We start from the raw sequence: 19,244 nt of genomic DNA, 5'->3' as shown, positions 1-19,244 counted from the left end.
AACTGTGAAGAAAATTGGAGGAATAAAAATAAACTTCATGAAACTCTTGAATTAAATATCACCGAGGATACATTTTCGGAAATTTCTCTGAATACTATAGAGGAGAAATTAAAACAGTTTAAAAATAATGCTGAAGAAAGAGAAATGTTACATGAATCCGAATCATCTAAAGAAATTATTTTACCAAATGTAAGTATGTCATCAGATTTGGAACCAAAGTCTACTGTTGTTGTTATCGATTCTTCCGTTGATGAGTGTAGTGAAGATGCTTTAAAATTATCAACAAATATTAATTTGAGTTTCAGTAAAGAAATTAGTACCAAAGTTAATAATAGTTTAAATTGGTCTGAACCAAAATTTCATTCTACCCCAGTATCATTGTCAAATTTTTCATATGAACAGAATATATCTCAAACAGTGATTCATATAAGCCAGTTAAGAGAGGAAAATATGTTAATCCTTTACCAGGAGCAACATTAATCCACCAAAATGCAGTTTCCATGAAGTCTAAAATTACTAAAAAAAGAAAAATGATTGAAAATGGTAGCAGATGTGCACCTCAAAAAGTTGGTAATGTAAAATTATCCCTTAAAAATACTTGTTCATTTGATAGTATAGTAGAAATTTTGTCTTTTGCCTATTTAAATTTCAAAAGTTTTCAAAATTTTATTGACAATCAAAAAAATCATTCGCAATTTATAAAAATCCTACAGTTATGCGCGCAGGTTAGTGCTACTCCAGACTTTTACAGTAAAAGATTTAATCTATTAAGAAGAATATTCCATGCAGAACAATATGTTATTAACTGTGTATGTGATGTCAATGAACTAATTCCAAATTTGCTGAGAAATTATGAATCTATCACTGAACGGCGAGATTGTGTAAAATGTGCATCTTCTGAAACAAAAAAATTATCAACATTAAACGATAATGCTAAATTAGTATGGGATAATGGTTTTGATTATTTAGAGGAAAGTGTTTTGAATGATATCGAAAAAGAAACATTTTATTGTAAAAAGTGTAAAAAATTGTGACCGGTCGTAAACTGGAAATTGATTCGTATTTATTGTTAAATTTAGATCATTTTTATGAAGCACAATGTTCATCAGGAGAAAAGTTATTAAATACTAATTTACGGGAAATTCCTATAACAATTAATATTCAAAATAAAAAATATTTGCTAACTGGAGTTATTGAATATGAACCATCGGCAATACCGAAAGGCATCGGACATTTTGTGGCTTTTACGCGTACAATTCAAAACAAATGGACTAAGTTTAATGACTTGCAAGATACTCCACATATTTTACGTACTAAACTACCGAATGTTAGAATTTCCACATTATTATACGTCTTATTGTAAAATTTTATGAATGGTATTATTAATTAATAAAACTAATTGAACTCAAAACAATAAATTGGTATTTATATTCTACAATAATCTATTCAAAATTGATAAAACTTATATACATCATTACAATTTGTACGATTATGTAATTAAAGACGATAATTTTTTTTAATGAATATTTTGAAACGCAGAGGTAGCTTCAATAATGACTTTTATGATTGATAAATGATATAATGTACAAATTAACTTTTAATCCGGTTAATTTATTTAAATAGTTTTAATCTATGCTTACCAGTAATCCTCTGAGTAAAAGTAGTTAGGTTAAATATTACTGTGTCCCTATCATCAACATTTTCATGTATTAATTTCACTGTTTTTTTATCGTTCATTTTTTCATTTTTTTTTAGTACCATCAACAGCCATTGGAATTATACATTAAAGAATTTCATGGAGAGTTACTCAAGACTCTCAAGAACCACTTGTTTGAAATCGATTAAACGGGCAGTAGGACGATTTCATTCAGTCTAAAATATTTTGAATTTCTATTTATTTATTTTGAAAAGTGTCATAAAATGCTATGAACTTACCAATTTAATTAATGTTTATTTATACAATTCATTGTATAAATACTTACGAGTACCCAATTTTTAATACCTTAAAATCGTACTGAAGGTTCTTACTAACAAATGATAACTATGTTTATAATTAACTGCATGCTTCACAGAATCTTGTCTCCTTTTGATTGATACTGCAAATAATAAATAGACTATTTTGAGGATTATTATATTTATAATAAGAATAATGAAAGAAAAAATACTTATCCAACACTTTATTTGCTAATATTAGAGTCCAAATTTGACAATCGCATCAAAATAATCTTTGGTAATTAAAACATATTTCTTCTTTTCGAATAGTTTATAATATTTTTCGACTGCATCCGACAAAGTTTGCTTTATTTATTTACAATTTACTGACTATCATCGATCTAAACAATAGTTATATATATTATATAATAAACTGATAACACTTAGGCTACATTTGCATTTGGCGCTTAACACACTTTCAGCACGCTTAATCTATAGTTTGTGCGTCTTGTACTTAGCATCCAAGACGAATGCACCCTAAGGTCATAGATATGTTTATTAAAAGAAAGGATTATTCATTTTAATCGATATGCATAATATCTTAATTTTTATCCTTCCTTCTTTAAATAAAGTCAAATAATTATTTTAATTCATTTGTACAATCGCTATCGTTACGCCTGGTGTACTAAAGTTGGCCCTCTATACTATCCTTTACAAAATGCTGGTTTAGTATATACTATATAGTATACCAGACATTAATTAATGAAACCGATTGTGCTTTACAACGGTAGAAAACCATCTAGACAAATATCTGGTAATTATCTAGTAAGTTATTTGGTTATTTATCAGCTAAAATTTCAGAATGTAATTTAACAATGTGGATGATTATGAGTGCGTTCACATTTAACGTTTGAAATGTGCTTGTGAGGATAACATACGGACAATGGATATTTCTAGCGTAACATGCAACACGACCATCTATAAACATAGAAAATGTCTAAAGGTGTAAATCATGTAAATCATAACGTTGGATAATTTAAATACTGTATAGAAGCAGTATATTTTTAATAAACAATTTTTAAAATGTTAATTAATGTTCTATCAAACTTATATATGTCGGTTTTTTCTATTACCTATACTGAAACAAGTCGATGTCTAACAAATTTTTATTTTATTTAAAGAACAAATTAATCGCAAGAAAATAAAAAAAAATAATTTATGAAAATATCCACATGTGAAATTTTTTTATCATTTTTTTCTTAAAAAAATTTAAAAAGAAATGTATAAATTTTTTGATTTCTTGTATTTTCAATGCCATATTTTGGATTGATTCAAAATAAAAGTTAGATCATAGAATTGATCAACAGTAACTATCACAAATATAATTTTACGACATTAATTCATTCTTGTGACTAAGTATATAAATTGAGAGTATATATATGTAAAATTACATTTATGATTACGGTGTTCACTAGAACTTTCAATTGCACATTTCGAAGAGTAGATTTAATGCGAATAATTAATTTGTAATCGAGTATGAGTCTCAATGACAATGTGATTTGATGACTAATTAAATACATCAACATTAATAATAAACATTCGAAACTTGCTCTTGTTAGTTTTTTGTGAGAAAATTGAGATAGAACTACAGCAATTTTATAGAGCTTTTACCATAATTATTAAAAAAAATTTTTAACAGAAAAAGAAATTAAAACGTAAAATGTATGTTCTTTATTAGATTATGTATCTTGTGCAATCACAGTAGTTTTAATAATAAAAATAAGTGAATTTTAATAAACCCAAGTTGTTCATAATATATGGGTTGAGCAATTAAATTTGTTTACTTTATAGTAAATAATTACAGTGAACATTTTCAATTATGAAAAATATTTATGTTAAAAAAAATCACTACATGCAATAAAATTTAATCAATTTATTTTATTTACCCTACTTATTTGTTTCTTTTTTGTTTTATTAATTTAACTGATGAATAGCAAAAAAAGTTAATATTTAATAATCTTAATAGGTCTAGAAGACTAGAATTTCGATAAGAGCTACATATAACCATCGATAAATTGAATCATCAAATAGAAGTAATTCGTTGATGTTATAATATCGAATTAATTAATTTAAAAAAATAATTATAACACTATATAATTACAGAATTTAAAATGAAACACTATTTAATTATTTACTATAAGTTATTAATAGCTCTGAAATTATTAATGATATAACTTTAAAGCCGCATCACTTAAAGCTGTAACAGCAGATATGTGATGTTCTCTTGACATATTTTTATAACAAATCATGAAAAAAATGTAAATAAATTTATATTTATCTATCGAAATTCAAATAACTAAATGCTTGATTGTTATAATTTTTTTCCGAATGATTAGTTAAAATAAAAACTATTAAGTATATCATTAGAAATAATTAAATAATTTACCGGTGATACTGTCAGTTGTGTGTTCCTAAAAACTTTACTTTTAGAGTTTAAATATATTATATATTTTTTTTTATTTAATAATACATCATGAAATTTATTTTTATATTCTATTTATTGAAGACGCTTCGATTAGCCCGTTTGTAATATTCATTATCATTCTACATTATGTAATAATAACAAAACCAAAATATTGATTAAAGTCTGTTTCTCCAAACATATAAATAATATTTTTGGAATACGATTATTTTCATTGAATCATGAGGATTCAAAAATAAATAAAATTTCGTGAAAAATTTTTATTTAACAATTATCTTAATTTTTTAATTTGAACATTACAGCAACGATGAATTATCACACTTTCACAGAGTTTAACGCAACATTGTTAAAGAAAGTTTTGTATTTGGCAAAACTAAAATATTTTAAGCAATTATGGTTTCTTCTACTGTTCTTCCGTCGTCACAGAAATTAGAGGGACTGACTTCTTATTAAGAAAAAATTTTAATAAATATTCATCAGTGTAATTGAAAAACTAATCAATTCTTTTTTGATTTAATTAAAAAAATGCTGCAAGTATAAAGAATAAATTTTATTAAGTTCTTCAGGTAAATTTACCTGAAAAGCACAATTTACGACTATCGAATAGTCACTGAAATAACACTAATACGAAGAATGTTTTATAAGTGCATTTTACAAAGTCTCAAAAGTTTTTGACATCTATGCAGCTCCAAGACTTAAAATAAGATGATTGATCTTTTTAAGAAAACTATTCATGCATAAAATAGTAGTAGTGATATAATAATAATAATATTATTATTATTATCGTTATTTTTTACTAACAGTTACATTTACGCACTTTTAATACTAATATAAATATGCAAATAATAATTCTAATCGTTTAATGATAAAAAAAAAACAGCTTTGCTCAACGAGTTACTGATTTTTATTTATTAAAAATATATACCACTTGAAATAGTCTTAATTTATCATGACATTCAAAACATAATACTCGTTGTTTGGTATTTAATAATTATTTATTGAAATAATTGACTTCCGGTATCATGTTTACAGAATCAAATTTTTTTTATACTAAAAGATGATAATAACCCGGGAAAAAATGATCAGACCTGACCATGCCTGTTCATGTATGATCAGGCCTGAAATTAGACCTGATCATGCCTGTTCATGTATGACCAGGCCTGATCAGTTCTGTTCATGCCTGCTCATATCTGGAGTACTAAATACGCTCAGGCCTGATCAGGCCTGTCCATGCCTGACCAGACCTATCCATGCCTGCTCATGTCTGTTCATGTCTAAAGTGTTAAATACGTTCAGGCCTGTCCATGCCTGATCAGACCTCTCCATGCCTGATCAGACCTGTCCATGCCTGTTCATGTCTGAAGTGTTAAATACGCTCAGGCCTGTTCATACCTGTTCATGTCTATTCATGTCTGACCATGCCTGTTTATGACTGTTCCTCTCTGACTATAGTCAGAGATATGATAAAAATTTTTCTTTGACGAAAAAAATTTTTGGTCATCACAAAAAGTGCAAAATTATTTTTAACATTACGTTTATTTAAATAATTTTGAAATAAAAAAATTTATTACATTTTCTATGGGATGTTATGGTCTGCTCTGCTCCTGCCTAATATGAAAATCATTACTTATTATATTATTTAAATAAATGTGATATTATAATGAGATTCGGTTACATAAATAAATTAGGACTATCAAAATATATTATAAAACCAATTTTAACATTATATTTATCATAAACTTATTCGATACTCTATGTACTTCATAGAATTGTTACATCTAATATAGCAGCACAGCAGGCGGGAAATTCAAGGCAAACGGATAACACCAGAGTTAAACAGCATTGAGCATGGTTGGTAGTTGGATGGTTGACCGCTGGTGTTACATCCTTACAATAATATGTAATTATTTTTTTTTTTATTTTATTTTATTATAGAGAATTGCGTACGACTCTATCAAGTACTACAACCATAAAATTAAGCAAAATAATTAATTAAAAATAGTAATGGGTTTTCAGACCTGACCATGTCTGATCAGGCCTGATCAGGTCAATTCATGCCTGATCAGGCATGGTCATTTTTCATGTCTGATCAGGGCTGAAGACTCATGCCTGTTCATGTCTGATCAGGTCTGATCATTTTTTCCCGGGAAAAGCTGTTGACATACTAAATAATCAATAATATAAAAGATAAGTAATTGTGAAAAGCTTGTGTTGCAGCAATTAAAAATTTAATTAATAAAATCCTTTCTATCGTACGATAGCAGTCAATTTTTTCTACTAAAATTCATAGAGCATGGATGAAAATAATTAAAGCAACCAAATTCAACCACCACACACAGTGTTCACACACTTTGTTAGTCGAGTGTAAAAAATAATCATCGCGAACCTATTCAATACTTACATGATTAATTAGACGAAATAGAGCTGCTTAACAATCGTAGAGGAATAAAAAGTTTAATTTATTTTATTTTTTTTTTTATCAAATGTGAAATAAAAAATTAGATTTAAAAAATACTTAGCCCTGAGTTTTTTTAACAGAAAATAATTCATCACCCATTGCAAAAAGGTCGATCAAATTAAATATTGATGTAATTTTTTCGTCCATTAGAAAAAAACAACAGACTGAAATAGGCCGATTTTTACCCAAGACAATTAATTATTCATTGAAATGATTAATTGCAGATTGATAAATACAATAGTTACAAGATTATTGATAAACGAACAATAGAAAAAATTTTTTTATTAAAATCTTATATTTTGCTATTTCAATTAAAAGAAATGTCTAATAGTAAAAATTAAATTGCTATTCATCTGGTACTCAAGCACATAAATTATTTATTTCAAGAGCTAATGTCATTGATTTGGGATTTGAACATTATTAAACTTATAAACTTTTTTTTTTGTAATATTAAATATTGACTAAGGGACATTGAGTTATGTATGATTATTATATTTTTTTTTTTTTTTGAGTTATTATATTTTACCGTAAAAGTAGTTCATGAGGCGAGATTATTTAAGTGTCGCAGCAACTAACTGGTACTGGTGCAACAACTTCAGGCTCAAAAGCACCATCCACTGCAATGATGTCAATCTTGACTTTCATAGACTATTTATCTGTTGAACATTCGTCACCACAATTTTGCTTAGCCTCTTCGTTGATGCTATTTCTGTGCTTCGTTTTCGTAATCTTAACTTGTTCAGCGATTGCGACAACTGTTTCTGTTATTGAGTTACTTTTTCAGATTTAAAGTCGCCAATTTAGTTTGACTTCTTCGACAGCAGATTATTCTTCAACTTGTTTAGTCTTAGTCTTAATAGCGGGAGCTGATTATTTAACTTCTTCGAATATCTTTTCAGCTTTAAAAATTTCTTCAGTTTTAAGTAGTGTTCATGTAGATTTATCCTCTACTAATGTAGTCTCAAATTTTTATCAGCTTCAGTCTCTATTTTAGTTTCAGCAATAAGTGCATAGATGTTTTGAATACGAAAATAAAAATTATTTTTTAAATAAATCTTTTGAATTATTGTATTTCTAGTAATACTTACGTTATTTGTAGGAATGACAAATTGTGAAAGTTAACTTATGAGTGTAATTTACTCATACATTTGCTATCCGGTATAATTTATTTGGTGCACTTATTGTAAGTCCAGACCGAGGGTTATCCTATATGAAGTAAATAATAATATTAATGTTAAAATGTAAGACATAAATTTAATTAATTACCTCACTTAAAACAAAACTTAATTATTTTTTTGGCCATTAAAAAAGAACTGAAAAAAAAATTAATTCTTATACATTCATTTTACTAATATAAATAGTAATATACAAAATATTTACCTATTTTGTTTATACATTGTAAACAATTAAATTTATTTTTCTTGCTATCCTGTTAGGTTAATACCGAAAAAATCACTTCATATATATCCTCTTCAATTATACCAACTTAACTTTATATTTTTTCTTTCTCTCAGTGCGCCTGCGCCTTACATTTGTTGGTGCGAATGTGTATAATATATCTTGCTGTGACGTCACCATGTCGTAATTATTAAATAAGCATAAAAATTATGTTTCATTAATTAACGATAATTAAAAGAAAATAAATAAGATAAAGCACAAAATTCAAATGAACAAAAAGTGAGCAATTTATTGAAAACAAAAAATAATCGAAAGTTCCATTGGTTCACGTACTAAAGGCAAAACAATATTTTGTATTTATAATAATTAATAATAAATTAATTAATTAATTTACAGGGTGAGCAATTTTTGATATGAATTGAGCAATTAATGAGCAATTAGGAGCATTTATTTATTTTATTCTGTCTTTGTGACTCTATGCCAATTTTTTTGTGGTCCAAAATCCCGACAAATCATTTACCATCCAAAACGGTGGGTAATACAGTTGCGCGGGTGAACGATAGATGGCGATAAGAGTATTAAAAAGGAGCCGCAAAGCACCCGTAAGATTTAATAAAATGACTTTGCGTTGCAACGAGAGTATAACGTACCCGTTAAAATTCGCACGGGTGATTTTGATATTGTTAAAAATAATAATAACAATAATCAGCTGGCTAAGGCGATTATAACTAGAAATAAATAATTATAAATTAAAAACTATAAAAGAAAATTATTTAAATAATAATAATACGTAATAACCAACGATTGCCAGCCCATATAATTTTAAACGAGTGACCGCAAGGAAAATAATTGCAATAATCCGATTTGTAGGGGAATTAATATTAAAAATAATTAATTGTATAATCATAAACCAGAAAAGGAATAATTTTCTTAATTGATTAACCATACGCTAAAGAAATTGCACGCCCGTTCATTTTTAAACGGGTGGCCATTATGTTCGCGGAAAAAATAATTGCAATGATCGGTTTGCTCGGGGTATAAGTATTGAATATGATTAATTATATAAAAATAATCAAGAAAAAAAATAATTGTCTCAATTATTTCGACTAGTAAACAAAAAATTGCACGTCCGTTTAATTTTGAACGGGTGAACATTCTATTCACGGGCAAAAAAATTGCAACGATCAGATAACTAGGGGGATTATTATTGAAAATGATTGATTATATAATAATAAAGGAGAAAAAAAAATAATTTTCTTCCTTAATTAACCGAACAAACTAGAAATTGCACGCCCGTTTATTTTTAAACGGGTGACCGTTCCATTCGCAGCTAAAATAATTGCAATGATCAGATAACTTGAAGGATTATTATTGAAAATGATTAATTATACAATAATGAAGAAGAAAAAAAATAATTTTCTCCATAAAGAAATCTAACGAACAAGAAATTGCATGCCCGTTTATTTTTAAACGAGTGACTCTTCTATTTACGGGCAAAAAAATTCAAATAATCAGATAACTGGGAGGATTATTATTAAAAATTATTGATTATATAATAATAAAGAAAAAAAAATAATTTTCTTTCTAAATTAACGAACAAACTAGTAATTGCACGCCCGTTTATCCTTAAACGGGTAACTGTTCTATTGACGGGCAATAAAAGCGCCACGATCAAATACCTGGGGGGATTATTGTTCAAAATAATAAATTATATAATAATAAAGAAGGAAAAAAATAATTTTCTTCATTAATTAACCGTACAAACAAGAAAGTACATGCTCGTTTATTGTTAAACGGGTTACCGTTCTAATCACGGAAAAATAATTGCAATGATCAGATAACTGGAGAGATTATTGTTGAAAGTCATTAATTATATAACAATAAAGAAGAAATGAAATCGTTTTCTTCATTGATTTACTTAACAAACAAGAAATTGCACGCCCGTATATTTTAAACGAGTGACCGTTCTATTCACGGGCAAAAAATTTGCAATATTAGAAAACTGAGGGGATTATTGGTAATAATTATCAATTATATGATAATACAGAAAAAAAAATTAATTTTTTTTTTTTTATTTATCTTTGAACGGGTGACCGTTCTATTCACGGGAAATAAAATTGCAATGATCAGATAACTGGGGGATTATTGTTCAAAATGATTAATTATATATTAATAAAGAAGGAAAGAAATAATTTTCTTCATTGATTAACCTAACAAAGAAGAAATTGCATGCCCGTTTATTTGTAAACGGGTGTCCGTGCTATTCGCTGCTGAAATAATTGCAATGATCAGTTCACTGGGAAGATTAATGTTAAAAATTATTAATTATACAATAATGAAGAAGAAAAGAAAATAATTTTCTTCATTGATTAACCTAACAAAGAAGAAATTGCTCACCCGTTCAATTCTGAACGGGTGACCGTTCTCTACGCGCAGAAAATAATTGCAATGATCAGATAACGGGGGTATTCTTATTTGAAGTGATTAATTACATAATAATAAAGAAAAAAAAAAGGATAATTTTTTCATTAATTAACCTATCAAACAAAAATCGCACGCCCTTTTATTTTCGAACGGGTGACTCTTCTATTTACGGGCAAAAAAATGGTAATGATTAGATTACTGTGGGGATTATTATTGAAAATGATTAATTATATAATAATACTGAAGAAAAAAAATAATTTTTTTTTAATCAATCGGAGAAACTCGAAATTGCACGTGCGTTTATTTTAAAACGGGTGGCCGTTCTATTCACGGGAAATAAAATTGCAATGATCAGATAACTGGGGGGATTATTGTTAAAAATGATTAATTATATAATAATAAAGAAGGAAAGAAATTGTTTTCTTTATTAATTAACCTAACAAACAAGAAATTGCACGGCCGTTTATTTTTAAACGGGTGTCCGTTCCGTTCGCAGCTAAAACATTTGCAATGATCAGATAACTTGGGGGATTATTATTGAGAATGATTCATTACATAATAATAAAGAAGAAAAAAAAATAGTTTTTTTTATTAATTAACCTAACAAACTAGAAATTGCACGCCTGTTTATTCTTAAGCGGGTGACCGTTCCATTCACGCGCAATAAAATTGCAATGATTAGATGACTGGGGGGATTGTTATTAAAAATGATTGAATATATAATAATAAATGATAAAAAAAATTTTTCTTTCTTAATTAATCGAACAAACTAGAAATTGCACGCCCGTTTATTTTTCAACGGGTGACCGTTCTATTCACAGGCCAAAAAATTGCAATGATCAGATAACTGGGGGTATTATTATTGAAAATGATTGATTATAGAATAATAAAGAAGAAAAAAAATAATTTTCTTCCTTAATTAACCGAACAATCTAGAAATTGCACGCCTGTTTATTTTTAAACGGGTGACCATTATATTTTCGGGGAAAATAATCGCAATTAACTGTTTGCCGGCGGTATAAGTATTAAAATATGGTTAATTATATAATAATAAAGAAAATACGTAATTTCCTTTATTAATAAGCCTAACAAACAAGAAGTTGCACGCCCGTTTAATCGCGATGGGCACCATTCGAAAGGGCTGTACTGAACTAAAAAGAATTTTTTTCTAAGTGGTATTTTTGAAATAAATTCTATACGGCTCTACCGATCGATCATCAAAACTTATTAGCTCATAACATTAAATACCCTGATTAAAAATATTGATTGAAAAGTATTGAAAATTTTTTCAATTCTTTTCAATCCACACAGAGATTTTGAAAAATATTGAATGGAATTGAAACTTCAATTATTTGAATACTTTCTAATATCTTATAATGGAATTAAAAAGTATTGAACAAGATTCATTCTTGGATGTCTTTAATACTTTTTAATTCTAAAATGGAATTCAAAAGTATTGAATGGGACTAAATTTTTATCGTTTCAATACTTTTCAATTAAAAAGTGAAATTCAAAAGTATTGAAAAAGATTCATTCTTGGATGTCTTTAATACTTTTCAATGCTAAAATACAATTTAAAAGTATTCAATATAATTGAAACTTTTATGATCTGTAATTTATTCTTATTTTTGTAAAGAATGAAACCCCGGAAAAAATAATTAGGCCGCATAATACGTGGAAAATAAACGTGTCAGGTAAAATCAGAAGGCTATAAAAAAAATTGCTCGTCCAAAAATTCGAACCGTGCATCTCACACTCCCCAGAATGACAGCTTCCCAGTCAACCCAATATATATATATTGTTGTCTAGAACCATCGTGTATGATGTCAAGTTCAGCTAAGAATGAATTTTATCAAATTTCAACCTCAAAAGGGATTGGGGGCGTTTACTATGAAAATCTTTCATAGCCAAACAATAGTTTTTATGGACTCAAAGTTTTGTTGGAACCTTTTATTTATAATATGAAAATCATCTCTAATTGGATCTTACGAAATTTCTCTATCACATAGGTGTGCGGGAGTGATAATTGTCAAAAAATTAATATTCTTCAAATACAGTTCCTGTAGATCTAAAATTTAATAAGAATCTTAAGAGCAATAGGAAATTGCAGGGATAGCCTCTAAGGTCAACAGATTTAAATATTTTCTTTTTTTTTTAAATTATATTTTCTTACAACTAATGTTACATAAATTATTGCAAAAACTAAAATTGGCGGTATTACAAAAATAAAATTTGTTTTTAAATAATGTATTGCATAACAATAAATAAAAGTAAATAAAAGTAAACAAATATCATGATTCTTCATGATTCATCAATAATAAATGCAGTCGAGTCCTCCGAATCTGGCTCTTCGTTCAAATCGTCCATTTCTCCATCAACACCGTTATTAATTTGGATCTCCCCTTCATCTTCAGAATCATGATTTGATCTTAGCGGTGGGGTTGGTTCTTTGACAGCTTTTTCAGTTTTGGTTTTAATTGTATTGCCTTTAAATTTAGCAATGAATTTTGAAATGTAACGTTCCAAAGAGCCAAGGTGTTTAAAAATGATATTTTCATGCATACCATGAGTAAACACTGAATTTCGGAGATAATGTTCGAAGAAACCTAAATGAAAAGAAATATTGTTAGACTAATTATTAATAACTATTAAAAAACGGAAAGGAAGAGTCAGGACAGGGAAAAGTCATTATTGTGGGAAATGTTAATGCAAGAACATGGAATTAAGAAAGTTGGTATTCCGGAGTGGAAGAAGATGTTAAAAGAACAAGAAATATGACGCAGAAAAAAGAACAATTTCTGGTTAACTATGCTATAGTAGATACAGAATATATGAAAAAAATAAAAGAATTTATAGTACTAGAAAATCGAACGTGCGTTGCGCGCTTCTGTCAAAATTTTTATTATCGACAATTTAATTTATCAATATTTTCACAAATTTAACAATTAGAGATAATCATAAATTTTTTAGCTGTAGAGCAGTAATATTTAATTACTGAACACAAAATTATCGTGAATTATACATTTACACGGTCGACGGTGTAAAAATATTCAATTCACACCGCCTAAATTTAACACCGTATTTGGTATAATTTTCACACGAAAATTGTAACATCGACTCATTTACACTACACCGAGTCCAAAAACTTTTTATAGTGTAGTAACTGTTGCGATGGTAACCGTTGCTAAAGTGGTCACCATAGCAACGAAAAGTGACAATAATGAAAACGTTACATCAACTTTTTAATAACGGATTGAAAGGGATAAAGTCAGATCTTTTGGCTGTAATTTGCAAGCTGAAGAATAACATAATGTTTAGGAACAATAAGGAGCTTCTTAAAATGAAGCACAAATTATTTCGAATGACACACTGATAGAAGAATTTATTAACTATTAATAATTTAATTTATTTGAAGATAATTATTTAATTTATTAAATTTTAATCAATATTTAGTAGAGTAAATTTGTTTCGCTTGCAACGTCATATGATATGAAGATTGCTTATAAATAAAAATCATCTTTATAAATTATTAGCATTAATTATGTTGCATTTTAATGATGTTTATTGTAAAAACCAAATTCCATCACAGCTCATATTTATCTTTTATATTTTTAAATATTAAAAATATTTATTTATTTAGTGAATTGAATTATTATCACTTATTCCAGCTAAAGGATGATAAAAATTGTCAAAAGAAAATTGCTATTTTTGCTCTTTATTTTAAATAAATATTTGTTAACAGTTAACAAATATTCATTAACCGTTAATAAATATTTATTAAATCCTATGTTATTAAAAATCATTTATTAACAGTTAATAAAGCTTATTAAATATAAACAAATCCTTCTATCAGTGCAATAGTATAAGGAAACTTCGAAACGACACTATGGAGAAGGTTTTCAGCGTAATAGTTGATATCAACGAAAACTGGAAAAAGTCAATCAAAATAAGTGATATATGGTAATACGTACTAAAGAAAGGTCGAAAAAGAAGATAGAAATAATTTAGAAATCAAAGTGGTGGGACAATTTAACATCACATCTACCTCTAGTTTGTGACAACGACGTTGGATCTAATTGATAAATTTCAGTGGATTTATTTTTTGATCTGTTTGAAGTTTTACCGCTGACGGTGCTTTTAAGAGTACCTCGTCCCCAAATACAAATCGCGCGACATTTTCCACAAATAATTGGATTTTTGGCAAAGCCATGAGTTTATGGTAAAAATTGGTGGTTATCCATTTATCATATCCCATATAAACCTGCAGCAACAACGACAATAATAATAATAATAATAATAATAATAATAATAATAATAATAATAATAATAATAATAATAATAATAATAATAATAATAATAATCCAAACAGGGTAATTATTATTATATTTTAGAAATGATTGTCATATAACTTTATTACATACTTGTCCTTTTTCTTCGTCAATGAAGCCAATTTTCATTTCTGGTTCCTTATCGATTCCAGCTGCTTTGATATTTTTTAAGCCCTCTGTCAAAAAAACATAATTTCCAAAATCTTAATAATACAAAAATTATATAATACATCTAAAAATAATAACAAAAACAACATTAATAATTACAACAAACCTAGGACCAATTTCTGTCCTTCAATTACTTCTCCTTGTAATTTATTGTTTCGTTCAATCGCTTCCTCGTATTTTACTTTTAAATCTTGTAATTCTTTTGTTTTCACAAGGATAATATTATCTTTTACCCTTAATTTATTTTTGCATTCATTGTTAATTTTTTTGAGTACACAGATCTCACGCATGGCTTCGGAAAGTGTCTAAATAAAAAAATAATAAAATCACCGTAAATGATACGATCATCACTTTCATATACTTAAACAAAAAATTTACTTCAATTTTTCCCTGGTGTGGTGGTGAGTTGATCTCCTCTTTTCTTAGAACAGAGTTGCTAGCCTACAATAGAAATCGTTACATTCCAATTGTTTAAGTTTTATCGTTTTTGTGCCTATTATTATTATTGTTTTTATTCTATGAATTTGTTTATTCTTCATAATACAAGTGCTACTTTTCGTACTTACGGAATTACCGGAACCCATAAGATCAGCAAACAGCTCATTTGAGCGAACTTTCAGACCAACTGGTGGCTTCCGTGGTTGAGTGTGTGATGGATTCTGAGAAAAAAGTCAAATATTATCCTCTACTTATTACATGATTATGACGAATTTCTTTACATAAATTTTAAATTAGTAATACTTTTGATTAGAAAAAAAGAATTCAGAAAAAAATTGGTAATTTTAATTCTGCATATGAAAAGGAGTTTAATAGTATTTAAAATATTCAGCAGGATTGGAAGGAATTTAATTTTTTTTTGTTTCCAATACTTTTAAATTAATTTTTTTAATCAGGGATAATTAATTCATGTAAACATTTACCAATGAAACTTCGGGTGATGTAGATTCTTCTTCTGTGTCGGAGATTTCTTCGTTTTCAAGTGACTTTGCCTCTTCGAGTGGAACAATAGTTTTTTTCTAGAAGAAAAAAAACAATGTTTAAATTCAATAACCAGGAAACGCAAAATAAGCACTTTTACTATTTATGAAAATGAAAAGAGTCGATATGAAGATATTCATATTTACCGGTGATTTTTTGGGGTCGGATGATAAATTGTCTTCTTGTAATTTTTGTTTTTTTGCCGGAGGTAAATTTTCTTTAAGTAAATCTTTCTCACGTGTTCGCTGAAAATATAACTTATTACATTAGATAAGATTATATCAAAAATATAAATAAATATTATGAATTAAAAAAACAAGCAATAATAAATTAATAATCGTCGGGATTAAAAATATTGATTACAAAAAATTAAAGAAATTTACGCTATGCAAATTGTATATCGATATATACACTCAGTATAATTTAATTTATTAAAACAAATTCAAATCTCATAATAGTAAATATTTATTAATTGATATTTTTTAATGAAACTGGAGTTAGCAGACAGCTGTCATTTTTTCGAATTTTTTTTGTCAAATAATTTTCTTTGAAAAATTGTACTCTAAGTTTTGGCGAATTTCATCTTGTGCAATTAATAAAAATTGTATTTATTTATAAATTCATTTAGTAAAAAAAAAAATCTAAAAATTGAAAGCAGTCTGCTAACTTCAATATCATATTTTTCATCAGGGAAATAAATGGTTTGGAAGGCACACTTACTTGTTTGGAGGCAGCTTTCAATAATTCCATTCTTTTGTCAAAAGAAACTTTAAGTTTTTCAGAGCTTTCGTCTAATAACTCACATTTCATTTAGTGATTTAGATTTATCATTTGATAAGGTAATTTGTAACGTAGAGATCAAACTTTCTATTCGATAATAAGAAATTAAAATTTTACAGCTTCTAAGCAAAAAAAAATTTCAATTGATTTCAGGAGATAAAAGATTGGAAAATTTAAATTTTGGCTTCAGTTAATTAATTAAAAAAAAAAAAACAGAAACATTGAAAACTCTGATTAATTAAAATTTTTTGTAATCCTACACGTGATCCAAAATATTAAACTATTAAACTACTAAACTATTAAATATTAAACTATAAATAGGAGAAAGATTGAAAAAAATTCACAAATTTGAATTAATATCAATTAAATTTGAAGCCAACGCGTCGGAAATTTAGGACTATTGTAATATTGAGAATGATGCAGAAAGATTCACAAATTTCAATAAATTTTAATTTTTTTCAATCTTATATGTGACCCGAAATAAGTGACTATTTTGTTATTGAAAAAGATTCAGAAAAATTGACAACTCTAAATTAATTTTTATTTTTTTCAATCCTACACTTGATCTGAAATAAGAAACTATTTTGGTATTGAGAAGGATTCAGAAAGATTGAAAATGTTAATCCATTTGAATCTTTCTTAATCCATCTCATAACTCGAAATGTGGAATTATTTTGGTATTGAGAAGAATTCAAAAAGATTGAAAACTGTCAATTAATTTGAATCTTTTTCAATCCCACACGTAACCCGAAAATACGGAACTTTTTTGTTATTGAAGAGGATTCAAAAAGATTAAAAATATCAATTCATCTGAATCTTTTTCAATTCTTTAAGAGTTCAGAAATTCTTATATTATTTTTAGATTCAATATAATTGAAAAGTATTAATTTTATGTTCAGATGAAAAACTTGTGGGATAGGATTTATTCAAAAGTATTCAATTCTCATCTTTTTCAATACTTTTCAATGAGTATTTTTAATCAGGGTAACTACATTGATCGCCGGCGGCCTGGTCATAATCGGTTGATTCGTTCGTGAGTTATCGTTGACGAAAGAAAACCGAAAAAATGTATCATTGGAAATAGTCCAAAATTCCTAGTTTGATCAAATTAAATTAAAAGATTTATTATGAGGCTCAATAAACTTCGTCGAATGCCGTTCACCGCGTAGAAATCGGTTCATTTATTTAAAAGTTATTGTGGTTTGAAAATTTGAAAAATCATGTTTTATCAAACTTCTACCAGACTTTTGCGCTAGAAGTGCTCGAAAGCATACAAAAGCTATTTTTTTCGGCTCGAAGAGCTCAAAATAACACACAAATTCTATTTTTGAGCTCGAAGAGCTCAGAAACGTCATAAGTGCAGTTTCAAACGTTTAAGTATGGAATTGGCGGGAAGTTGCAGGGATGGCCTTCAGGGGCAACCTTTTTTTTTAATTTCTTTTAATAATATTGGTAAGATTTTTTGCAGGCTGAACATTGTAGATTCTAGAATGAGGTCCAATATATCCGACTTGGCCAGAATAACACTTCGTAGTAGTGGATGATTGTTTTCACTTACCTGCTTACTGTTTGTTCGTTAAACGTTATATTTTCTAGTACAATGGTAGAATAAATTACTCACATTTACATTCCTTCCCCTTAAAACAAATAAAACACATACATGCTTTTACATACACACATGACAAACACATGGATCAACATCCACACTATTCCACACGCACTACTACATGTATACTCACATACACCTTTACGCTCATACACATATCAAAATATGCGCACATTCATAATCCTACAAATACACACACAATGGCGACATCATTAACAATATCATTTGCTTTCATGCAATTTTTATGGTGACATTTTATTTGTTTTTTAACTTTTTTATACATTTTTAACATTCTTAACTTCCACGCCTTTTTCGACTTCTTACTGTTAATCAGATTGCACCATTATGTATTAAAAAATTTTAATGTTGGTGAACTTCAGGTTCTATCATCTTTTCTAATCCTTCCACTATGGTCGCATTTTCTCTCAAAAATTCCAACAACCCTTCATTTATTTCTCTCAAATCTTGTTTCGAAACTATATACCCCGTCTCACACCTTGCCGTTATTTCTTGTCCTACTAGATTTTCCAACATATTTTTCAACGTTACCAAATTCTCCATGTCGCTCAGGTTACTACCTCCACTTTCTTTATAAATTTCTGTTTCACCTGATTCTGTTTGTCCTTCATTTTTTTCTTCTCTTTTCTTTTCCTCTACTTTTTTCTCATTTCCTTCGCCTTTGTTTTTCTT

General features: G+C 27.6%; 1 protein-coding gene and 2 long non-coding RNA genes across 5 annotated transcripts; all 3 read right to left on the bottom strand.

The window, feature by feature from the left end:
• Positions 1 to 646: 646 nt before the first annotated feature.
• LOC141535703 (uncharacterized) lies at positions 647 to 2,607 on the bottom strand. 3 transcript variants are annotated; one of them, XR_012480633.1, is made up of 4 exons: positions 2,593 to 2,607; positions 1,936 to 2,333; positions 1,641 to 1,872; positions 647 to 897 (listed from the first exon to the last, which is right to left on the bottom strand). It is a non-coding gene; the product is annotated as an uncharacterized LOC141535703 (long non-coding RNA). The 3 variants fall into 3 exon arrangements; XR_012480632.1 differs by lacking the exon at positions 2,593 to 2,607 and adding an exon at positions 2,409 to 2,423; XR_012480631.1 differs by lacking the exon at positions 2,593 to 2,607 and having other exon boundaries at positions 1,936 to 2,531.
• Positions 2,608 to 7,358: 4,751 nt separating this feature from the next.
• Positions 7,359 to 8,691, bottom strand: LOC141535835 (uncharacterized). Its single transcript, XR_012480652.1, has 3 exons — positions 8,253 to 8,691; positions 7,961 to 8,078; positions 7,359 to 7,857 (listed from the first exon to the last, which is right to left on the bottom strand). It is a non-coding gene; the product is annotated as an uncharacterized LOC141535835 (long non-coding RNA).
• Positions 8,692 to 14,766: 6,075 nt separating this feature from the next.
• LOC141535901 (uncharacterized) lies at positions 14,767 to 18,897 on the bottom strand. The gene is made up of 8 exons (XM_074256067.1): positions 16,889 to 18,897; positions 16,315 to 16,413; positions 16,111 to 16,206; positions 15,757 to 15,849; positions 15,569 to 15,631; positions 15,297 to 15,495; positions 15,116 to 15,198; positions 14,767 to 14,955 (listed from the first exon to the last, which is right to left on the bottom strand). The coding sequence occupies exons 1-8, from the start codon at positions 16,976 to 16,978 to the stop codon at positions 14,767 to 14,769; spliced, it is 912 nt and encodes a 303-aa protein (XP_074112168.1). The 5' UTR covers positions 16,979 to 18,897.
• Between the last annotated feature and the right edge of the window lie 347 nt (positions 18,898 to 19,244).

This window comes from Cotesia typhae, unplaced genomic scaffold, assembly GCF_013202065.1.
Source record: "Cotesia typhae breed Kobodo isofemale line unplaced genomic scaffold, CoteBio_Ctyphae scaffold_152, whole genome shotgun sequence".
NCBI lineage: Eukaryota > Metazoa > Arthropoda > Insecta > Hymenoptera > Braconidae > Cotesia > Cotesia typhae.
This window is presented reverse-complemented; position numbering and strand designations above follow the sequence as displayed.